This window comes from Equus przewalskii, chromosome 13, assembly GCF_037783145.1.
Source record: "Equus przewalskii isolate Varuska chromosome 13, EquPr2, whole genome shotgun sequence".
Taxonomy (NCBI): domain Eukaryota; kingdom Metazoa; phylum Chordata; class Mammalia; order Perissodactyla; family Equidae; genus Equus; species Equus przewalskii.
In genome coordinates, this window is record NC_091843.1 from 20701220 (window position 1) to 20725816 (window position 24597).

General features: G+C 35.5%; 1 protein-coding gene across 2 annotated transcripts in view; it reads left to right on the forward strand.

The window, feature by feature from the left end:
• SOX30 (SRY-box transcription factor 30) overlaps positions 1 to 19152 on the forward strand; it is a 38160-nt gene extending 19008 nt beyond the window's left edge. For both annotated transcript variants that reach the window (XM_008515204.2, XM_070570388.1), the window contains one exon: positions 18149 to 19152. In XM_008515204.2, the coding sequence (XP_008513426.2) occupies positions 18149 to 18530 (382 nt within the window). In that variant the 3' untranslated portion in view covers positions 18531 to 19152. The remainder of the gene's footprint in view (positions 1 to 18148) is intronic.
• Positions 19153 to 24597: the final 5445 nt, after the last annotated feature.

Consider the following 24597-nt stretch of genomic DNA (forward strand, 5'->3'; position numbering starts at 1 on the left):
AAACTAAATCCCCCTGTGCCAAAATGACCAACAAGCTGAAAACTAGTACTGTGGTCCTGGAGGTGGTTTTCAGACTCAGAAATAGTCTCAGCCTTTATAACCTTGGGTTCTAATGCCTACATTAGGAGAGGAAATGAGGTCTTGACCCTGCTCAAGGTGAAAAGCTGAAACTAAAATCTCTCCATAAAGCCAAAACCCTGGAAGAGCTTCTCAACCTTGGTAAAGGAATAGAAAATTTTTATCACTGACCCAGAGAAAGCACAAAGAGGAATTTGTTTTTACCTAGGGCTGTATATGGAAAAAAAAGTCTTCTATTAGAAATCAAAACCCCAAGTTGCACTATAGACTGGTTCAGAATCTAAAATCATCCTATTCACTTTGATAAACTGAGAAATTAACATACAAATTAGTTCTGCGCTGACTTACCTTGGGCACCTATTCCAGAGGAACACTTCCACCATCTAGGACACTTAGGATTTCCAAAGGAGGAAAATTGTCACTAAAGATGAGCTTTAAAAAATTGTAGAATATGAGGAAAGGCTTCATTAAGAACAGGAGTCACTAGGGGCCGGTTAAGTTTGTGTGCTCCACTGCGGCGGCCCAGGGTTTTGCAGGTTCGGATCCTGGGTGCGGACATGGCAGCACTTGTCAGGCCACGTTGAGGCGGCATCTCACATGCCACAACTAGAAGGACCTGCAACTAAGATATACATCTATGTACCGGGGGTATTTGGGGAGATAAAGCAGAAAAAAAAGAACAGGAGTCACTAGACCTTACAAATAGGAAGATTAACACCCCCAAGAACTTGAAATAACTGAAAGTCAAGAAGAGACTAAATATCAATATTTCAAATGATTAAAGAGAATCTCTGTGCCAGCCAAGTGTGCAGTAACAGGGACTGAATCTACCGTCATCTGAAACAGTAAAAATGCCAGACAAAATATGTGAAGATATGATTTTCAAGATACTGTTTTTCAGGTAATCAAGGAAAGAGATTCCTGAGAGATAGGAAACAAATAAGGTAAGCCTTGCAATTTACCCAGCTTACTGGCCTGGAAACAGTGACATAAGGAGGAGAAACAGAAAGATCCTGGCAGACTCCCTGAGTTGAGGAGACAGAGCTGAGAGTCCAGTGAAACCAAGTGAGCTAGAATTCTCAGGAGAGTGTACTTGAGAGAAGAAAGCTGCACAGAGCAAGAACTCCAGATTTCTGTAAAGATTCCCTCCTGAGTATTTGACTGAACACTGATCACTGTATGATTGTGAGGAAAACTACTCAAGGCTGCTGAAAGAACCACTTGAAAGATTAGAGATAACAGTGCCCAGCACTCATACAGAGCTGGGAATAGTGCCTGTTCCCACCAAATAGATTGGAAAACCTTAATGGGGCATTGAGTACTCCGAAGATCTTGCTTCAGCTAGCCCTAGATTAAATGTGGCTATAGTTCAATCTAAAAATTCTTAAAATTAAGACTTAAAGTGATCAAACTGTTTGCCCATTCCCACCCCCACCCCCAGTTCAGCTTGATGGAAGCCCCACTCTGGGCAGGTATGGCCAAGAAGACAGTTCTCTGTCCCCTCAGCTCCTAATCAAGAGATACAGTATCTTACAGGGAGAGGCAGCACTTCTTATCCTCTCCAGGTCTTAATTGAAGAGCCTAAATTGGTGGTGAGTGTGACTAAGAGGTTGGGCGCTCCTTTTCTTCACCCACCCCCTACTCATAGGACAGCAGCTCAACCCCAAAGATGACAGGCAGAGAATATTGTAACCATGAGCATCCTTGCCCCAGGTTTTGTAGGGGAGATTTTCCATGCTGGGATTGGCAAGCTAAGAAGACCAGAGATTTTGCCAAGGGAGAGAGTCAGTCCATAAGAACAGAGAGCTCAGAAGCTCTCTTCAGAGGAATTTGACTTTATTTAAAACAATGTGGGAAGTTCAAGCCTAAGGACTCTCTTAAGAACAATATTTTGGTGGTAAGAAAATAAGAGGAGGCTTCTCTTAATTAAGAGTAACAAGCTAACCACAGGTCAGCTAGTATACCAGAGAGAACTAGGGAAAGAGACAGCTAAGAACAGCCCTCCTGAAGTCACAACAAACCTCAAAGACTCCCCAAAAATTACCCCTGCCTGAATTTAATTGGATCACACTGTGGAGCAACCTCTGCCCCAGGACATAGTTGAAAATAATAGAGCAATCAGCCAGCAATTGGTGGAGTCTAACAGCTGGATGTATAGCAATTGTGAGGCAGACAGTTTAACAGAAAAACCAGAGAAAGAAGTAGTCAAAGAGAGTCTTGCCAAAATGAATGTCATCTCAGGGTGACTGTATTCATGTCTAAGTCCGTGCCATCTAAGTAGTGACACTCAAGGTTTTTCACTGCAAAGGAAATAGACTTCAATAAAATAGTCTAGTTGAGTCACTAAACAAATAAACAAACAACAACAAAAGCTAGCCCTGGAGAAGTGGAAGGGATTGGATCTGATCCAACCCAGATATTGGATTTGACAAAGACTTCAAAGCCATTATAAATATATTCAAACAACTAAAGGAAACAATTCTTAAAGAAGTAAAGAACATTTTGATGATGAGGTCTCCTGAAAGACAGAATATCAGTAAAGACATAAAAATTATAAAAAGAACCAAATGGAAATTCTAGAGTTGAAAAGAACAATAAGCAAGATGAAAAAATTCATAGAGAGGCTCAACAGTAGAACTGAACTGGCACAAGAACGAATCAGAAAACTTGGAAATAGACTGATAGTGATTATACAATCTGAAGAACAGAGAGGAAAAAAAATGAAGAAAAATGAACAGAGCCTCAGAACGGAGACGCTATTAAGTGCACCAATATACACATAATATGAGTACCAGAAGGAGTGAAGACAGAAAAAGGGGCAGAAAAAAATACTTGAAGAAATAATAGTTGAAAACTTCCCAAATTTGGTGAAAAACATTACACATCTAAGAAGCTCATTGAATTCCAAGGAGGGTAAACACAAAGATCCACAGCCAAACATGTCATAGTAAAATACCAAAAGCTAAAGCCAAAGAGAAAAATCTTGAAAGCCTCAAAAAAAAAAAAAAAAAAGACTCATCATATACAAGGAAATCCAAATAAAATTAACAGCTGACTTCTCATCAGGGACAGTGGATGCCAGAATGCATAAAGTACTGAAAAAAACCTGTCAAAAAAGAATCTTATATTTAGCAAAGCTATCTTTCAAAAATGAAGGCAAAATAAAGACGTTATCAGATAATCCAAAACTGAGATTGCTAGGACACTTGCATTATAAGAAATATTAAAGGAAATTCTTTAGTCTGAAAGTAAGTGACTCCTGATAGAAATTGGAATCCAAACAAACAAAAACCTGGAGAGCTCTAGTAAAAGCAAATATGTAATTATAAAAGACAGTATAAATGCACATTTCTTTCTTTTGACTGATTTCAAAAGCAGTTGTATAAAACCATATGTAAATTACTTTTTGGGACCTATAACATATAGAAATCTAGTATATTTGACAATAAAAGCACAAGAGGTAGGTGGAATCAAAGTTGTTTTGGAGTAAGGGAATGATACCAGGTGGTAACTTGAATCCACAGGAACAAATGAAGAAAACCAGAGATGGTAAATAAGAAGTTGAGTATAACAAACTTCATAAATATATACCTGCTCTCCTTTCTCTTCTCAGCTTATTTGACATAAAATTATATAAAGTAACAATCATAACAATATATTGTTGGTTTTGTAACATATATAGCTGTAATTTGCATAACAGTAATAGTACAATAAAGGGGAAGAGGGAATAGAGATATATAGAAGCAACTTTTCTGTATCTTACTGGAATTATGTTAGTATAAATCTGAAATTGATTCTGATAAGAGTACATGGTTAGCCCTAGAGCAACCACTAAGAAAATAACCAAAAAAAGGTGAAAAATTGTTAAAGGAGCTAAAAAGTTACACTATAAAATATTTTCTTGATGCAAAAGAAAGCATTGAAGAGGAATAGAAGACCAAAAGGAAAATATGAGATACATGGAAAACAAAAAATAAAATGGCAGACATAAATTTAACTATATCAATAATAACATTAAATTTGAATGGATTAAACAATCAAAAGGCAGATATTGTCAAACTGGATAAAAATTGAGATCTTACCATATGCTATATACAGGAGACACACTTTAGAGTCAAACTCTTCCAGAAAATAGAAGAGGAGGACCTCATTCTATGAGGCCAATATTGCCCTGATACCAAAACCAGACAAAGACAACACAAGAAGGAAGAACTATAGGCCAATATCTCTTATGGATACAAATGCAAAAATCATCAACAAAATACTAGCAAACTGAATCCAGCAGCAAACTGAAAGAATTATATGCCGTAGCCAAGTTGGGTTTATCCCAAGAATGTGAGTTTTAACGTCTGAAAATCAACTAATATAATACATCATATCAATAGAATAAGAGACAGAACCACATGATCATCTTAATAGACACAGAAAAAAGCATTTGACAAAATTCATCACTTCTTCATGTTGAACATGAAGTACTCCATAAAGTAGGAATACAGGGAAACTTCCTCAACTTGACAAAGGGTATCTACAAAAAAACTGCAACAAATGCCATATGTAATGGTGAAAGACTGAACATCAGGTAGATCCACTTAAGATCAGGAACCAAGACAAGGATGTCCATTTTTGCCACTTGTATTCAACATTTTATTGGAGATTTAATCCCAGATAATTAGATATGAAAGAGAAATAAAAGTTATCCAAGTTGTAAAGGAATAAATGAAACTCTCTCTACTTGTAGATTGCACAATCTTGTATATAGAAAATCCTACGGAATCCACAAAAAAGCTATTATAAATTACAAATGAATTCAACAAGTTTGCAGGATACAAGACCAATATATAGAAAACAATTGCATTTCTATACAATAGCAATGAATAAACAGAAAATGAAATTGAGAAAACAATTTCATTTACAATAAAATCAAAAAGAATAAAAATCCTTAGGAATAAATTTAACAAAAGAAGTGCCAAACTTATACTCTAAAAACTACAAAACACTGTTGAGTTAGGATGTCACTGAGAGTGTCAGAATGGGGATCTCCAAGAATCTATCCCTCCACTGAAGGAAAAATTAAGGTGGCAAAAATGGTCAGAATCAACTTATTTTTCAAACTCTAGAATTTAATTAAAAAATGTTTAACAACTGGAGGGGGGTGCTTAATAAAAGAAGCAGCTACTAAATTTTGGTAAGAGAGGTATTGTGGCATTTTTGCTACAACTACCTGCCATTTTCTAGCTCAGTGATGGACAAGGGGATGTGACCCATGTTCCTGGTATGATTTGTTGCTGTTAGAGGAGGCAATACAGATTTTGCTGTCAAAGTATTATGGTTGTGCATTTTGGCCTGTCTGGTGGTTTCCTGAAGAATTGGTTCAGGGGCTTACCTTTGTTTCACTTTCCTCAGAACTCTTTCAGGGCTGGAGTGGCCTCCCAGGTGGTGGTTGTGGAAAATATTTAAAGGTGTTTACTACCCACAGCTTCCTGGGGTAAAAGACAACAGATGGGGCAAGCAGCAGACAAATTGAAAAGCCTAGAAGAGATTGGGAAGAGAGATACATAGGGGAATAAGGGCTTCGAAAATATCCCATGTATCCTGGGAATCCAGAAGTGCACACACGTTTCCAGGACCAGATGCTTGTTCAGCAAACACCTGAGAAGACCGTAAGATTTCACCTCTGACTGATCTTTAGCCTCTGTGTAAGTAGGAACTCAAGGCTAAGGAAGAATTGTAAATGGCCTGGCTAAGCATTGAAGGAGTATATTAACCCAGAATCAATCTGCAAAGACTGAGTGAGTATTTTTTGTTTTATCTCTAGGTATTTAAGTAAATCTCTGTCAAATCACTAGCTGACCACTAAACTAATAGAACAGAGACTTCAAGAGCCACACATAACAAAGAATACAGTCTTTACAAAAAATAGTTCAGAAAAGTCACTAACCAAACACACAAGTACAATCCAAAAGAAGCAATAACAGCATACCCTGGGGAGGAAGAAGAATCTGATTTCCAGAGATGATACATTTTAATACTCAAAATGTCCAATTTTCAACAACAAAAAAATGCTAGTTGTGCAAAGAAACAATAAGTTATGGCATTCACAAAAAATTAACAGAAATTGTCCCTGCGGAAGCCCAGACATTGGACTTACTAGACAAAGAACTTTAAGTCAACTGCCTTGAGTATGCTCAAGGAACTAAAGGAAACTGTGGACAAAGAACTAAGTGAGACCAGGAGAACAGTATGCCACCAAATAGAGAACATCAATAAAGATATAGAAATTACAAAAAGGAACAAAATAGAAATACTGGAACTGAAAATTACAGTGACTGAAATAAAAAATTTACTACAGGGATTCAGCAGCAGACTTGAATAGGCAGAAGAATCAATGAATATGATGATAGGTTAATTGAAATTATCCAGTCTGAGTGGCAGAAACAAAAAAGAATGAAGAAAAGTGAACAGAGCCTAAGGGACCTGTGGGACACCATCAAGTGTACCAAGATAAACATCATGGGAGTCCCAGAAGAAAAGGAGAGAGAAGAAGGAGCATAAAGAATATTTAAAGAAATAATGACCAAAAAGTTCCCAAATTTGAAGAGAGATATGAATTCAAGAAGCTCAATGAACACTAAGTAGAATAAATTTAAAGACATTCACACTGAGATACGTTATAATCAAACTACTGAAAGCCAAAGAAAAAGAGAGAGTCTTAAAAGCAGTAAGAAGGAAGTTACTTCTCTTGTACAGGAGAGTCTCAATAAGGTTAACAGCCAATTTCTCATCAGAACCCACAGAAGCCAGAAGGCAGTGGGATAACAGTGCTGAAAGAAAAACACTATCAACCAAGAATTCTATAACTGCCAAAACTATCCTTCAAAAAATGAGGGAGAAATTAAGACATTCTCTGATAAACAAAAGCTGAAGAAGTTCATCACTAGTAGACCTACCCTACAAGAAATGTTAAAGGGAGTATTTCAGTCTGAAATGAAAAGACACTAGACAGTAACTTGAATTCAAATGAAGAAATAAAGAACACTGGTAGATGTTACTACCTAGGTAAATATAAAAGCCAGTATTGTATTTTTGGTTAGTAACTTCTCTTTTTTTTCCCCCTGTATGATTTAAAAGGCAGATACATAAAACAATTATTATAAATCTATGTTAATGGATATAAAATGTATAAATATTTAATTTATGACAATAACAATATAAAGGGGGAGTAGTGCCATATACAAGCAGAGTTTTCTTTTGCTAATTAAGGTAAATTAATATCAATTCATAATAGATTGTTATAAATTTAGGATGTTAATTGTAATCCCCATGGTAACCATTTAAGAAAATAACTTAAAAACATATGAGAAGGAAATGAGGGAATCAAAATAGTACACTAGAAAAATCCATTAAGCACAAAAGAAGGCAGTCATGGAGGAACTGAGAAGCAAAAAAATATGACATATAGAAAACAAATAGCAAAATGGCAGAGTAAGTTCTTATCACTAATTACTTTAAATGTAAGTGGATTAAACTCTCTAATTAAAAGGCAGGGATGCCAGAATGGATTAAAAATATGGTTAAAATATATCCTGTCTACAAGACACTCTCTTTAGATCCAAAGACACAAATAGCTTGAAAATGAAAAAATATAAAAAGATATTCCATGCAAACAGTAGCCAAAAGAGAGGTGTGGTGGCTATAGTAATACTAGACAAAATAGACTTTATGTCAAAAATTGTTACAAGAGACAAAAAGGACATTATATATTAATAAAAGAGTCAATACAGTAAGAAGATTTAACAATCATATACATATGCAACAACTGGGCCCCAAAATATATGAAGCAAGAATTGGCAGAATTGAAGGGAAAAACACACAGTTCTACAATAATAATTGAAGACTTCAATACTTTATTTTATTTAATTTTTATTTATTTATTTAATTAATTTATTATTTTTTTTGAGGAAGATTAGCCCTGAGCTAACTACTGCCAATCCTCCTCTTTTTGCTGAGGAAGATTGGCCCTGAGCTGACATTCATGCCCATCTTCCTCTACTTTATATGTGGGACGCCTACCAAAGCATGGCTTTTGCCAAGTGGTGCCATGTCCGCACCTGGGATCCGAACCCGCCAACCCCAGGCCGCTGAGAAGTAGAACATGTGAACTTAACCGTTGTGCCACCGGGCCAGCCCCATTTATTTATTTTTTTATTAAGATATAATTGACATATAATGTTACATTAGTTTCAGGTATACAACATAATTTTTTTTCTTGTCATGAGAACTTTTTAAGATTTACTGTCTTAGCAACTTTACAATATAGTGTTAACTATAGTCATTTTCCTATACCTTGCATCCCCAGCACTTATTTATTTTATAACTGCAAGTTTGTACCTTTTGACTACCTTCACCCATTTTGCCCATCTCCCATCCCCTATCTCTAGCAACCACCAATCTGTTCTCTGTATCTATGAGTTTGGTTTTGTTTCTTTTCAGATTCCACATATAAGTGAGATCATATGGTATTTGTCTTTCTTGCTGACTTATTTCACTTAGCATAATATCCTCAAGGTCCATCCATGTTGTTGTGAATGGCAGGATTTCCTTCTTTTCTATGGCTGAATTATATTCTATTGTGTGTATATATATAATATTATATTATATTGTGTGTGTATATATATATTATATTATATTATATTGTGTGTGTGTATATATATATTATATTATATTATATTGTGTGTGTGTATATATATATTATATTATATTATATTGTGTGTGTGTATATATATTATATTATATTATATTGTGTGTGTATATATATATTATATTATATTATATTGTGTGTGTGTATATATATTATATTATATTATATTGTGTGTGTGTATATATACACATTTTCTTTATCTATTCATCCGTCAATGGACCCTCAGGTAGCTTCTCTGTCTTGGCTATTGTAAATAATTCTGCAGTGAATGTGGGGATGCAAATATTTTTTCAAGTTAGTGTTTTCATTTCCTTTAGATAAAGAGCCAGAAATGGAATTGCTGGATCATGTGGTAGTTCCGTTTTTAATTTTTTAGAAAGCCTCCATACTATTTTCCATAGTGGCTGCACCAATTTACATTCCTACCAGTAGTGCACGAGGGTTCCCTTTTCTCCACATCCTCACCAACACTTATTATCTCTTGTCTTATTCATAATACCCATTCTAACAGGGGTGAAGTGGTATCTCATTGTGGTTTTGATGTGCATTTCTCTGATTATTTGTGATATTGAGCACTTTTTCACATACTTGTTGGCCATCTGTATGTCTTCTTTGTAAAAATGTCTATTCAGATGTTCGGCCCATTTTTTAATCAGATTGTTTGGGTTTTGCTATTGAATTATATGAGTTCTTTATATATTTTGGATATTAACCACTTATCAGATACGTGATTTGCAAGCATTTTCTCCCATTCAGTAAATTGCCTTTTCATGTTGATGTTTTCCTTTGCTGTGGAGAAGCTTTTCAGTTTGATGTAATCCCACTTGTTTATTTTTGCTTTTCTGTCTTTGCTTTTGGTGTCAAATCCACAATATCATTGCCAAGACTGATATCGAGGAGTATACTGCCTATATTTTCTTCTAGGGATTTTATGGTTTCAGGTCTTATGCTTAAGTCTTTAATCTATTTTGAGTAAACTTGTGTGTTATGATGTAAGATAGGGGTCCAGTTTCACTCTTTTGCTTGTGGTTGGCCAGTTTTCTCCATACCACTTATTGAAGATGCTATCCTTTCCCTGCTGTATATTCTTGACTCCTTGGTTGTAAATTAATTAGCTATTTATGTGTGGGTTTATTTCTGGGCTCTCTATTCTGTTGATTTATCTATATGTCTGTTTTTTGCCAATATCATACTGTTTTGATTACTGTGGCTTTGTAATATTGTTTGAAATCAAGGATCATAATGTCTTCAGCTTTTTTCTTCTTTATAAAGATTGTTTTGGCTATTCAGGATCTTTTGTGGTTCCATACAAATTTTAGGATTGTTTGTTCTTTCTCTGTGAAAAATGCCATTGGAATTCATAGGGATTGCATTGAATCTGTGGATTTCTTTGAGTAATATGGAAATTTTAACAATGTTATTTCTTCCAGTCCATGAGCACAGAATATATTTCCATTTATTTGTGTTTTCTTCAGTTTCTTTAATCAATGTCATATAGTTTTCAGTGTATAGGTCTTTCACCTCCTTGGTTAAATTTATTCCTAGTTATTTTATTCTTTTGATGCATTATAAATGGGATTGTTTTCTTAATTTTTTTTTCTGGGAGTTTGTTGTTAGTGTATACAAATGTAACTGATTTTTGTGTATTGATTTTGTATCCTGCAACTTTACTGAATTTGTTGATTAGTTCTAATAGATTTTTTGGTAGAGTCTTTAGGGTTTTCTATATATAATATCATACCGTCTATAACTAGAGATAGTTTTACTTTTTCCTTTCCAACTTGAATATCTTTTATTGTTTTTTTCTTGCCTAATTGCTCTGCTTAGAACTTCCAAGTACTATGTTGAATAAAAGTGGCAAGAGTGGGTATTCTTGGCTTGTTCTGGATCTTAGAGGAAAAGCTTTCTGCTTTTCACCATTTAGTATAATGTTAGCTGTGAATATACCCATCCAAAAATGGATGAAGATCGATAAGAAAATAGACTGTGCAACACTGTAAATCAACTAGATCTAATACACATATATAATATTCCACCCAAAACCAGAATATAGATTTTTCTCAAGTGTACATGGTATATTCTGTAGGATAGACCATATGTTAGATCATAAAACAAATCTCAAAAAACTTTAAAAGACTGAAATTATGCAAAGTTTCTTCTCCAACCATGATGGAATGAAACTGGTAATCAATAACAGAAAGAAAACTAGAAAATTCACAAGTATATGGAAATTAAACAGTGTACTCTTAAATGACCAATGGGTCAAATAACACTTCACAAGGGAAATTAGAAAATACTTTGAGATGAATGAAAATGAAAACACAGCATACCAAAACTTAAGGGATTTTGTAGCAAAAGCAGTGTGATAGAGAAATTTATAGCTGCAATGGCCTACATTTAAAAAGAAAGATCTCAAAGCAACAACCTAACTTTAGACCTTACGAAACCAGAAAAAGAAGGACAAACAAAAACCAAAGCTAGAAGAAGGAAGGAAATAATAAAGATTAGAGTAGAGATAAATGACATAAAAATAGAAAAACAATAGACAGTTTAATGAAATAGAGAAAACCAAGTGAACAAAAGTTGACTTTTTGAAAAAATCAACAAAATGGATAAACCTTCAGCTAGACTGACTAAGAGAAAAGGGAGAAGACATAAATTACTAAAATCAGATATGAAATTGGGTATATTACTGCTGACCTTACAAAAATAAAAATGATTATAGGAGAATACAATGAATCTTTGTACACCAAAAGGTTAGATAACCTAGGTGAAATGGAAAAATACATGAATTACCAAAACTGACTCAAGAAGAGAGACCTATATCAAGAGATTGAATCAGCAATCAAAAACCTCCCCAAAAAGAAAACCCTGGACTAGATAGCTTCACTGGTGAATTCTACAAAACGTTTAAAGAGGAATTAACACCAGTCCTTCTCAAACTCTTCCAAAAAATATGAGGGAATACTTCTAAGGCCAGCATTACTCTGTCACCAAAACCAGACAAAGATATCACAAGAAAGAGTGTTACGGACCAATATATCTTATGAATATAGATGTGAAATATACTAACAAAATACTAGCACACTGAATCCAGCAGTGTATTCGAAGGATTATACACCAAGACCAAGTGGAATTTACCCCAGGAATGTAAAGGTGGTTCAACATTTGAAAATCAATCAGCATAATACACCTTGCTAATAGAATGAAGGAACAAAACCACCTGATCATCTCAATTGATGCAGAAAAGCGTTTGAGAAAATCCAACACCTTTTCATGATAAAAGTCAATTCCTGATTTCAAAGCTTACTCAGCAAACAAGGAATAGAAGGGAACTTCCTCAATGTGGTAAAGGGCATTTATCACAACCCACAGTTAAAATCATACTCGATGAAGGACCAAAAACTTTTCTCCCTAAGATCAGGAACAAGACAAGGATGCTTGCTTTCACCACTGCTGTTCAACATTGTACCAGAAGTTCTAGCCAGAGCAATTTGGCAAGAAAAAAAAAGACATCCAACATAGAAAAGAAATAAAATTATTTTTATTAGCACATGATCCTATATATAGGAAATCATAAAGAATACACAAAACTTTGTTGGAGCTAATGAATGAATTCAGCAAAGTTGCAGGGTATAAGATCAATATACAAAAATCACTTGTATTTCTATATACTAGCAATGAGTAATCCAAGAAGGAAATTGAGAAAACAATTCCATTTACAAAAGCATCAAAAAGAATAAAATACTTAGAGTAAATCTAACCAAGGAGGTATAAGACATGCGAACTGAAAACTACAAAGTTTGCTGAAAGAAATTTAAGAAGACCAAAATAAATGGAAAGGTATCTGTTTTCATTCAGTGGAAGAAAATATTGTTGAGATGTCAATACCTCCCAAACTGATTTACAGAATCAATACAATCCCTCTCAAAATTCCAGTGGTTTTTTTTTTTTTGCAGTAATGGAAAAGCTAATCCTACAATTCGTAATGAATTGTGACCTGGAATAGTTAAAACAAACTTGACAAAGAACAAAGTTGAAGGGCTCACAATTCCTGATTTCAAACTTACTACAAAATTACTATGTTAAACAATGGGGTATCGAGAGAATGAGAAGACAAGCCACAGATTGGGAGAAAATATTTGCAAAAGATATATCTGATCAAAGACCATTATTCAAAATACACAAAGAACTCTTAAAACTCAACAATAAGAAAATGAACAACCCAATTAAAAATAGACAAAAGACCTGAACAGACACCTCACCAAATAAGATGTACATATGGCAATTGAGCATATGAAAAGATGCTCCACTTCATGTATCATTAGGGAATTGCAAATTTAAGCAACAATGAGATACTACTACATTCCTATCAGAATTGCCAAAATCCAAAACACTGACACCACCAAATCCTGACAGTGACGTGGAACAAAGGAAACTTGAATTAGTTGCTGGCAGGAATGCACAATGGTACAACCACTTTGGAAGACAGTTTGGTGGTTTCTTACAAAACTAAAAATACTCATCATATGATCCAGCAATCACACTCCTTGGTGTTCACCAGAGTGAATTGAAAACTTGTGTCCACGCAAAAACTTGAACATGGATCTTTATAGTAGCTTTGTTCGTAATTGCCAAATCTTAGAAGCAATCAAGATGTCCTTCAGTAGGTGAGTAGTTAAACTGTGGTACATCTAAACAATGGAATATTATTCAGCTGAAAAGAGATGAGCTATAAAGCAGTGAAAAGACGTGGAGGAACCTTACATGCATATCACTAAGTGAGAGAAACCATAAATAGTATTTTATTTTTGCCTTATTTACCATTTTATTATAGATATTTTCATATGCAAAGCAGATGGAATAGTATAATGAATTGCCATGTACCCATCACCCAGCTTCAATAATTGTCAACATTTTAGCTATTCTTGGTTCACTACTTTTTGAGGGGAAGTGTCTTAATTATTTTAAAGTGAATCACAGATGTCGTTTAATTTCACCTGCAAATATATCAGTATATATACTTACTACTTATGGACTTGAGAACAAACCTCCTACCATTTTCATACCTGAAAAATTAATAATTTCTTATTGTTGTTCAACAATTAGTCTGTTTAATTTTCCTCCATTGCCTCAAAACTGTCTTTGCACAATTGGTTTGTGTAAAACAGGATCCAAGGACACATTGGATGTGGTTATGTCTGTAAGCCTCTTTTATGCTACAATAGTGTTCTAGACTCTTATTTTTTTAATGCTATGTATTTATTGAAGGAACAAGAAATTATCCACATCCTGGATTTGGCGTATTACATTCTTGGGTATTGTTTAACATGGTTCCCTATCACCCAACTTTCCTGTAAAATGGTAGTTAGATCTTGCAACTTGATTAGAGTCAGGTTCGATTTGTTTTTTCTTCTTTATTTTCTTTCTTTTTTTGGCAATGATACCTGACAGGTGGTGTTGTGTACTTTGTATTGTATCACATCAAGAGGTACGTAAGTCTGTTTTTCTCTATTAGTGATGTTAAGAATGGTCTGGAGGTTCAGGTATTATCAGTCTGATTATAAGTTTCCCCATCAACCTTTCATCTAAAGCAGTGTTTCTCCTCAATTCTTTGTGGTACAGTAGCATCACTTGAAGAGCTCAGACCAAATAAATCAGAATCTGTAGGGGGGTTAGGACCTGGGCAGCAGTATTCTTTAAAAGTTTCCCCATGTGATTCTAAAGGTCAGCTAAGGTTGAGAAATACCAGCGTAATGATTTTAGTAGCTATAGTTATTGTTGCCTAGATCCACGAGATTGCAAAATGGTAATTTTCTGATTTGATGTGCTTTCATTCATTAGCTGGAATTCTTTCACGAAGGAAAACTTTCCCTCATCAACTATTTGGTTACTCTAAAATACGGGAAGGGCAGGGTAAACTCTTGAGTCTTTGCCCATATCAGTGAGTCTTGTTTTGTTTTGGGAATATCATTATGAAGAAGTGGATTTTTACATATTTGGTATGTTTTGATACATTGTAGTCATTGTTTATTATATCACTTGATGCTCAAATTTTCCCCTTTTTTGTCCAATTTGCTACAAGTTGGCTACTATGTCCTTAATCTTTGATGGTTTTTTTGCTTTCTGGCACAATATGTCCCAGGCTCGTCTTGTTCATTATCTATGCCAAGCTGGAATCAGCCGTTTTACCCAAAAGTCCAAGTTCCTTTTACTAAAGGTGGTGTTTAGAAATCACAATTTGGACAATAGGAGTGCTTACTGCTACTGAGTTAATGGAGTTATCTAGACCTTTTCAGTGGAAAATATGAGATAATATGTGTTTTTTTGAATGAGAAAAATAGTTTGTGTGTCTGTTAGTATTTCCAAAATAAATTGTGATATTATAGAGTTTCAAATGGAGATCTTTGATTTTATGTTCTAGTATCTTTTCCTCCTAAAAATCTTGGTTCCTAATGATAATAACATAATTACTTATTTGCTTAATCCTACTAAACATGTTTTGTTTCTGATATACATACATGTATATAAATATGAAGAGAGAGAGAGTATAGTTTCAAAACAATGATATCAATAGTTTCAGTGCAGCAATATCACAAACAATAAAATTACTGAATGCAGTTTAAGACTTGTTTGTGATTCTCTTTCTCTTTCGGGTATATCTTATCAGGAAGGATTTAAATGATCTTGAAGTAATTTTTCTCTGTCTAGTTAAGGCAACTACAACTTGATATAAACTTGGGTTCATTTATTTTCATTTGCTTTCAATTTTTAGGGATTACTTTTTAAGAAATCAAATTTGTTTTAAAGTTATGTAAAATATTTACATGGTTTCAAAGTCAAAACCATAATACAAAGTACATTCTGAGAAGTCTAGCTTCTTTTCTCTCCTCCTCTCTGCCTTCTCTCCTCCTATAAATAACCATTTTAATTAGATTTTGTTCTATATTTGTATTCTTTCTTTCTTTTTTTTTTAAAGATTTTTTTTTTTAATTTTTTCCTTTTTCTCCCCAAAGCCCCCCCGGTACATAGTTGTGTATTCTTCGTTGTGGGTTCTTCTAGTTGTGGCATGTGGGACGCTGCCTCAGCGTGGCTTGATGAGCAGTGCCATGTCCGCGCCCAAGATTCGAACTAAGGAAACACTGGGCCGCGTGCAGCGGAGCGCGCGAACTCAACCACTCGGCCACGGGGCCAGCCCCTGTATTCTTTCTTTTTAAAAATAAAAGCAAAATGTACATGTATGTGTGTATTTATGAATATATTATTAAATGTAACTTCTTGTAGGACTAATCATACATTGAAAACGTTTCTAGTTTCCAAAGCACTTGTATACATCCTTTTCCAGGTTCCTCATGACAGACCTTTTAAGTCGGCAGAACAGGCAATATTATCCCTATTTCATGTAAGAAGGACCTAAGGCTGAGATAAATTAAGATTCACTTAGGTTATCAAGTTTGTAAGTGGCACAGCTAGATCTAGTGCCCAGGTAGCATGGCATGGTAGTTAGGAGAACAAGTTCTAGAGTCAGATTGCCTGATTCTGTTCTACTACTTACTAATCATGTGACTTTGAGCAAGTTATTTAGTCTCTTTAAGTCTCTGTTTGCTTTTCTGTAAAGTGGAGATATTATAGTATCTATCTCATAGGGTTGTTCTAAGGAATAATTGAGATATGTTATAAACTCCTTCACCAACACCTGGAAAACATAGTAAATGTTTATTATATGTTACCTAATATTATTATTCTAATAATTTTAATTGATGCTTTTCTCACTACACCATAATGCTTTTGTAGTTATTCATTTTCATCCACGTAACCTTCTAGGGTGACCATTGTCTTAACTGAGCTTTTTGTTCTCTGGATATGACACTAACTTGCCTTTACCACACCAATATAGTAGCTGTGTGGTGTTTGCTTTGTAGGCTTTAGCACATGCCTAAGATATACCTAGATTTTAGATCTTTTTTTTTTTTTTTAATTCTCCACCAAGCCTTGCAGAGTGTCTTGCCTACACTGAGTCCTGAAAAAAACAGTTATTGGGTGAGTTGTTTGTAGCTGAAGGGAGGGCTTTGTGGAGGAGGTAGATTTGAGCACCTCTTTAAAGCATCTGTGGAATTTAATGGATGGAGCGCCCTGAAGGTGAAGGACCTACAGGAGCAAAGTCGTAGCTGAAGGTACAATGTATTCAGGACATATGTATTAAATTAAAAATGCCTGGAAGAGAATGTGACAGTAGGAATGGAAACCTGAAACATTTTAGAAACCTTGCCTCATATTTGATATTTAACATTGGCAAGGTCCCTAGCACTTGGAGATTTGGGGCTGGGGCATTAAACCACAAAGATACACCCCATATTTTCAAAGAGTTTGGGACAGTATGGTCTACCGTGTCGATCATACTTATGTTTTTAAAGAGGAGGAAGTGAAATTGACCTTTTTTAAAAAAAATGTGGGAGCATGAAATAGAATACCCGACTTGTAATGGGTTTTGCTAATGAGTGCGGTCATTATCTTTATGTTATCTGTCACTAGATGGAGTCCGTGAGCCCAGGGAACTCTTGGTTGGACTTTTTCTATATACCTGTTCCTATGATTCCTGTTCTGTGCCTTTCAAAGAGAGGATAATATTTTAAAAAATTGACAAGTGGGTTTGAAAGCCAGGATTTTTAGACTTCCCTTAAAAAAATCATCAGTTTTTAAAACAGCAAAATAATCTTTTCAGTTTTTCACAATCCTGCCCTCCAAAAGTTTTTTGGAAAAGATCTTTTAAAAACTACAGTTTAGTATCAGTTCTAAATCTTTCTAGTAGTTAGTGTGTTTTTAATTTACTTTGTTATTAGTGTCAATTAAAAAGTTAGGTGGTTATTTTCTGTTCCAGTGCCCCCGCCAGGAGCTCTTGATCTCAACCCAGTTTCCTCCTCATAAGCTTTATTTCAAATACTAGTAAGAACAATTGCTGTACTGCTTACTTTGTCCATTGTTAGCTTAGAACAACATATGCCTGCGTTTCTAAAACCTTACATGGTGTAAGGCATAGTGAGAGAAAGGCCCAGATAAGCAATTTTTCTTTATCAAGGCTATCAAAAGGTAAGAAGCCTAAGGCTGGGGTGGAGTAATGTGCTGGAATGGACTGTGCTAATGGAATAATAGTGCTGGTGAGTATTCCAGTCACAAGCTTACTCTGCCACTTATTTTATGTCAGGATTACGTAGTAGGAGAAGAGCAGATGAATACATGAAGTGTTTGCAGAAAGTTATCTTGGGAACTTTGCAGGCCCCAAAGAGGATGCAGTTAAACTTGCTCTGTTAGTCTGTGTGCAAGGCAACATGTGGACAAGGTATGATCTAATTCCTTTTTGTCTTTCTGCTGCAGCACGTGCCCTTATAGTCGGCCTCCTTTTGGCTATGGAAACTTTCCAAGTTCAATGCCAGAATGCCTTGGTTATTATGAAGACAGGTACCAAAAACACGAGGCTATGTTTTCAGCTTTAAATAGAGACTATCCTTTTAGAGACTACCCGGATGAACGCACGCACAGCGAAGATTCTCGAAGTTGTGAGAGCGTGGATGGGACCTCTTACTATAACAGTCATAGCCACGGTGGGGAGGAGTACTTAAATCCCGTACCTCAGCTGGACATTGGAGCCTTGGAAAACGTCTTCACAGCCCCAACATCAACTCCCTCCAGCATCCAGCAAGTCCACGTCACTGACAGTGATGAGGAGGAAGAAGAAAAAGTGCTCAGGAATTTATAATTTTAAAACAAATATGCACAGAAAATAAACATTTCTTAAAATATATTCTGGGTCAGTTGGTGTGAGAAAAAAAAGCCTAGAATGCTTCGCTGAGAGTTTTCAGCCATGATTTGAGGAGTCAAACCAATTGCAATTTATGCCTTCATAAACTTTTGATTAGTGAAACTGGAGTCCTGATGTTTCATCATAGGAATATTTAAGATATGAAGTAGTTTATTTTTATGGCTGAAATTTGCATCAACATATATTATCATTACTTTACCTTGGAACGTGCAAAATACAGAATCCTCACTTGTATTTTATCTCAAGATACATTTATTTATTTTATTACATGATTTTTTGTGTGTTTTTTATGTAATACTTATAGATGTTATCAGTTGTAACATTTTGAAAATATTTTGATAACTTTTATTAGTGAATTTGGACTCAGTGACTAAATTTAATTCACACTAATAACAATTATAAGTTGCATATGTGTTTTAATGGCACCTGGGTAATTCCTTCAGCTAAATTAGTCATTTCTGTTCCTAAACATTTTCATCATCTTTTTTGGATATCTTTTTCCGTTTGGTATGCTTTATTCTACTTTTGCTTTAATTAAATAAACATAGAGAAAACTGTTCTTGTTGGATGTTTTCTGTTTGGGGCATAGAAATAAGCAAAACGAATATTGTTAAAATGAGAGTGGTTTTCATGCCACATGCAGGTATTTATTTTTACCTAATAGTCTGCAGAACTGCACAGATCATATTAGCTTACATGAGACTTAAAACTGTCAACAAAGATGTTGTGCACATATTCCAATGCAATTTCCACACTCTTTACACATGTGTACATGTGACATAGGCACTTTCCAAAATGGAAGAGCTCTTCCAGATGTGCTTCAAGCAGCTGTCTTTAAAACCGTGGAGTTCGTATAAAAGCAGGTGGAATTTACTTAATTCACAATGAGCAAAAAAATCCTGTTTGTGAAATGACCTCTTGGTAAGTGCCCACTTCTTGATGGAGAGAACTTTTTACAGCAGGATCAGGACCAGCAGAGTTAAGATCAGGGTAAAAGAGATCTGCAAGGCATGAAGTGAATTGATGACGGGAAATAGCCACAAACCAATACACTTTTCCTTTCATGATCTGTATAATTTATGCAAATTGAGATTTTGTTACTTAAAACTGCTTGGAAATTGTGTATGAAAACCTGTTCTAAGCTTCCAACTTCTTCCTTTACTAAATCTACATTTATTCCTTAAGTAAAAGTTGTTAATGTAATTTCATCAATCCTATACTTAAATGTACATAACATTTCCTCTTCCCAATAAAAATTTTATTTTCATATTTCATATTCCATATTACTCTGTGCAATGTCATTTCAATGTAGTTATAGAGCAACACTTGAATTTCTTGGTGAAGAGCAAACACCTAACTTCACATTGGAATTAAAGCAACATTGATTGTCTTCACATTTAATGTTTACACCACGAAGGAAAAAAGTATGCGACAATTTGACCTATTTTACTCTGTCTCAATTTAATAACACTTTAGTGGCTAAACTGGGTTTTGATCACAGACCTTATTCTTTTAGACAATTTGGTTGGGGGATCCCTGTGTAAGAAAGTGGAACGATATAGACCAAAGGTCAGTGTTTCCTAACTATCTTCAGTCTAGCCTTGCACCACCAATTCCTTCCCAAATCATCTTTTCAATGGCTTTTGAGAGTGGGCAGCTCCTTTAATCTTCTTCCTCAGTGCTGGGATCAGAAGTCAGAAGTTTAAATTGCTTTACAGATACAGTATAATTTGGGCTGGGATATATGGGTAGCTCTTATGTAGAAAAGGACCCAATTGCAGACAAGCGTGCTCATTTATAGCTCTTCAAACCACTGTTGGCTTTGACTAGAGATCCACAGACTAAACAAAACCCTGCCCCATTGGCACTGATTCATCTGCCTCTCCAAGTCATCAAAGTGAAATTCTCTAAGCTTGAAGCCATAATCACTTTCTAATAGTCTCACTGCCCTGTTTGTTCTTATTATAAATTGGAAGTAATGATATTTGTAATAACAATAGCCCCCTTTAAAAGTATGTTGAAATGTTAATGTCTTTAGAATGTCAAACTGTTCTGTGTTTTGGACAAAGCTGCTTTGGCTATTTGTAAATAAAAACTGTTTTCATTGCAAATAAACTAAAAATAGATTTGGTTCCAACTTTCAAGTAGCTAAGTTATCAAATTTAGAAAGGCAAGAGCAGTATTTCTCTAAGTATGTTAGTTGGAACCCAAGCCTTCTAGATATTCTGACAATATTTGGTCAAATAAGTTTGGGAAACACATGCTATGCCCCGAACTTGGACACTGTTAGTGCCCATTATCATTGTAAAGGTTCTCAAAAGTCTTGCAGTGAAGAAAGGTGTGGAACTCTGCTTATTGCAGTGCTCCCCAAACATATTTAGTTTGAGACTGGCCCCCTCCATTTTGTTTTAACATGATGTCCACTAACATCTCACAGAACCCACTTTGGAAAATGCTAATACAATCATAGCTGGTGGCTTTGGTTTTCAATTGTTGACTTCACATACTGTTTTCTACATTGATCACCTTAAAGCCTTTACTGAAAGAGGGCAGTGGCTAAATAAACTGTTTTCTGTGTTAAATACCTGATGGTCTTAAAAGATTGAAGAACTGGAACTTATAGCCCTTGTGAATTGCCATTCTTTACAAAACTGGCCTTTTAATGAAAGTTGATATTCCACCCAAGAGTTCAAGTGGGCAAATGTGCTAAATTCCCATAGAAGTATACTTTTCTAACTGTAAGCCAGCTGTCAGTAAGATTATTCCTAAACCAAAATTGTAAGCTACTTTGGAAAGTTGTAGTTTGAAACTGATTTTGAAATTAAATTCTGGGGATCCTATGAACTACTTGCAATATTTTAAAGCCATATAATTTTGCTGTGGGCAGGGTAATTCTGAGAAATTTCTGTCCTATGTTTTGGAACAGACTCTGCTGAGGCATATCCTTTTTTAGTCTTCTGAATCATCTTAACATTTTAGGATTTTAGAGAAATCTCAAAGGCTTCACAATAAAACCGCTTCTCTAAAAACAGGTGTAGAAGGAGTTACTTTCTATCTAATTCTGCTTGATGAAAAATTCCATATCCTCTAGACATATTTACCCTTTATCTCTATGTTCTGCATTCTAACTACCTGAACCAACCTTACATGTGTCCTTTTGGATGTTAAAACACACGCAAATCTTAGTAAACTTTTCACTAGGTAATGGATGATTATAGGAAAAAAGGGAAATTGGGAGAGGGCTGTTTGCTACATCTTTATATCTCTGGCTCTGAAACCACTTCAGGGAAATGTTTTATTTCTAAAAATAATGAACAGCATCTTACATGTGATCTTTTCAAAGGAAGATCTTCAGAAAGCTAAGTTTTTGCCTGTGTTCTCTGGGACACTGTCTATGGAGGCTGAGAACCCTTCCTGGAGAATGTTGTCTCTTTTAAGCTATACATAATTACGTGGGTCATAGGCAAAGGAAAGGTGTAGTGTGACCAACTGTCCTGATTTGCCCAGTACTGAGGGGCAAGGAGTCTCAGGACATGGGACTCTCAGTGCTAAAATCAGAAAATTCCTGGGCAAACCAAGACAAGCTGGTCACCCTAGCAAATAAAACTAGTATAGAATCATCCAGAGGGCTGGCTTATGCAGACTTTGTCATCCAGATATAGAGTTTGAAATCGTCATTCTTCACTCACAAAGGCAGATTATCGCTGAACTTGTGTCAGTCCTATCAGAAGGGCTTGGGTTAAGTTACAGACATGCAGGGACTGTAAGAGAACTGGACGTACATTAACTGTCAATACCTGGAGTGTTTCAAGTTTACTTGGAAGACTAAAAGAAAAATGATCAAATCTGTACCTTTTAGTGATATTTCACTTTACAAGCCAAGGAGAGAAAGCATTCTTGTTAATATAGAGTCTTTGTTTTAAACTTTCGTACTGTTTTCCCTAACAATGGTAGAGGAATATTGGCCATAGTCTTTAGCCCAACACAAAGCTAGGCTGCTTTGACACAAATAATTTCCACGTTCTATGCTTTTTTAGGTGTCTCCGAAACACTAGTGACAGTGGTGTTTTTCAAATGTGGTCACTGCACTACTTCCAACAAAATGACCTGGGGTGCTTGCTACAAACGCCACCATTCCCCAGGCCTATAGAATCATAGAATCACACCCTCTTTGGCTAGAGTCTGAAAATCTCCATTTTTAATAAGCTTCTCAGGTGATTGTTAGGCACACCTACCTTTTCACAGTAAGTAAAGTTTGTGAGACTTATTAGAAATTTTATGTTATGAAAACAGTATAATACACTGGTTTTCAGAGAAGAAAAACCTTTAATCCATCCAATAATTGTTTTTATTTTGTGGTCTTTCTAGTATTTGTCCATATACATTTTTTTCCGCATGATTATAAACACAACACTTGCACAATTTTGTATATACACAATTGTGCATATCTTCAGTATTTTTAAATGAGCTGTTTTTCATAGTCTACAGCTTCACAACTGACCATCTTTCATGTTTGCATAATATTGCTTCAGACAAATGTGCCATAATTAATCATATGAAAGTGTTAGGATTCTAGTTTCTTCCAGATTTCTGTCAGTAATTTGTCTTAGTAAATTTCAATGACAAGATTTCAGAGTGAGCTCTCTTACAGACTAGAAGGAAGGGAGTATCTCTGAGCAGCCGTAATTTCAGCAACATGATGGGTTTTGATGTCATTTTAGAGGTCATTTTAGATCTGATCGCTGAATAGCTAGGGCAGGCAGACTCCTTCTAGGTGGACTTTGGGACACAATATGAAGGACGATGAGCAGAGCATTTAGAAAGAAAAGTGCTGCATTGTGTCCCTTCCTGCTGAAGGGGACACACCAGTCCCCATTCTCGACAGTCTTTGCTTTGTAACTTCCCCTGCCTGATTGCTAGTTATTCTTCATATCTCAGCTTAGAGATCTGCCAGTAGTCTTCCAATGGCTGTTTTCCTTTTCTTTTCTGGTAATAGGACTGTAGATTTTCAGCTACACTTCATCTCTTGAAGCAAGGTGTGGCCAAATACTTAAGTTCTAGATTGTAGAATGTCAAAGGAAGCTTCATGTGCAGCTTCCAGAAAGTATGTACCCTTAAAAGGAGAAGTTATGCCCCTTGTCCTTGCTACTGGCAGGAATATAGAAATGATGACTGGAATCTGAGCAACCATCTTGGACCACATAGGCCTCATGCTGAGGATGGCAAAAAAAACAAGAGAGGAGTCTAAAGCACCATACCAGCATGAGATTACTTTCCTCAAGAATCTCATATGACAGACAAATTTCTATCTAGTTTAATTCACTATAATTTTGTGTTTTCTGTCACATGCAGCTGAACTGAATTCTAACTCATCCAGAATTCTTCCCTTACAGAAAGTTTTCTCTAACCTTCAAAGACTAAGTTAGTTTTCCTGCTTTATATTCCCACAGTACCTTCATTTATGTCTCCCACTAGATTCTAAACTTTTTGAGGGCCAACTGGGGCAAATATCCTAGAAACTGGAAAAATAAACATATAGTGCCGGCCGAATAAGAGACTCAGCCCTGTATTCTCAGCCTCAGTGAGTAATGGAATTTACAGGCTGGCTGACAAGCAGTGCTTCCCATGTCTGATTGCCCATAAGAATTACTAGGGAACTTAAAAAAAAAAACAGCCTGGGCCTCCAGAATTTGAATATTCAAGGATGGGAACTGGGAGTCTAGATCTTTTAAAGGCTCCGCAGTTGAGTCTGAAGCCCATCAGGCAATGATTCACAAAATGGCATGTGGATGTCCCAAAGGACAGTGTCAGAATTTTCCTCCCACCAACATCCCATTTTCCTTTCCTCTCTCTTTCTTCTTCTATCACCATAACAGCCAACAGCTCAATGCGTTTCCAAGCTCAAGCATAATGTAATTACTGAACTCTCTTTGAGAGTGGCTCCCAACACACAGATGAAGGGGTGGAGAGAGATTGAACAGGAGAGTTTTTATACTAATAATAA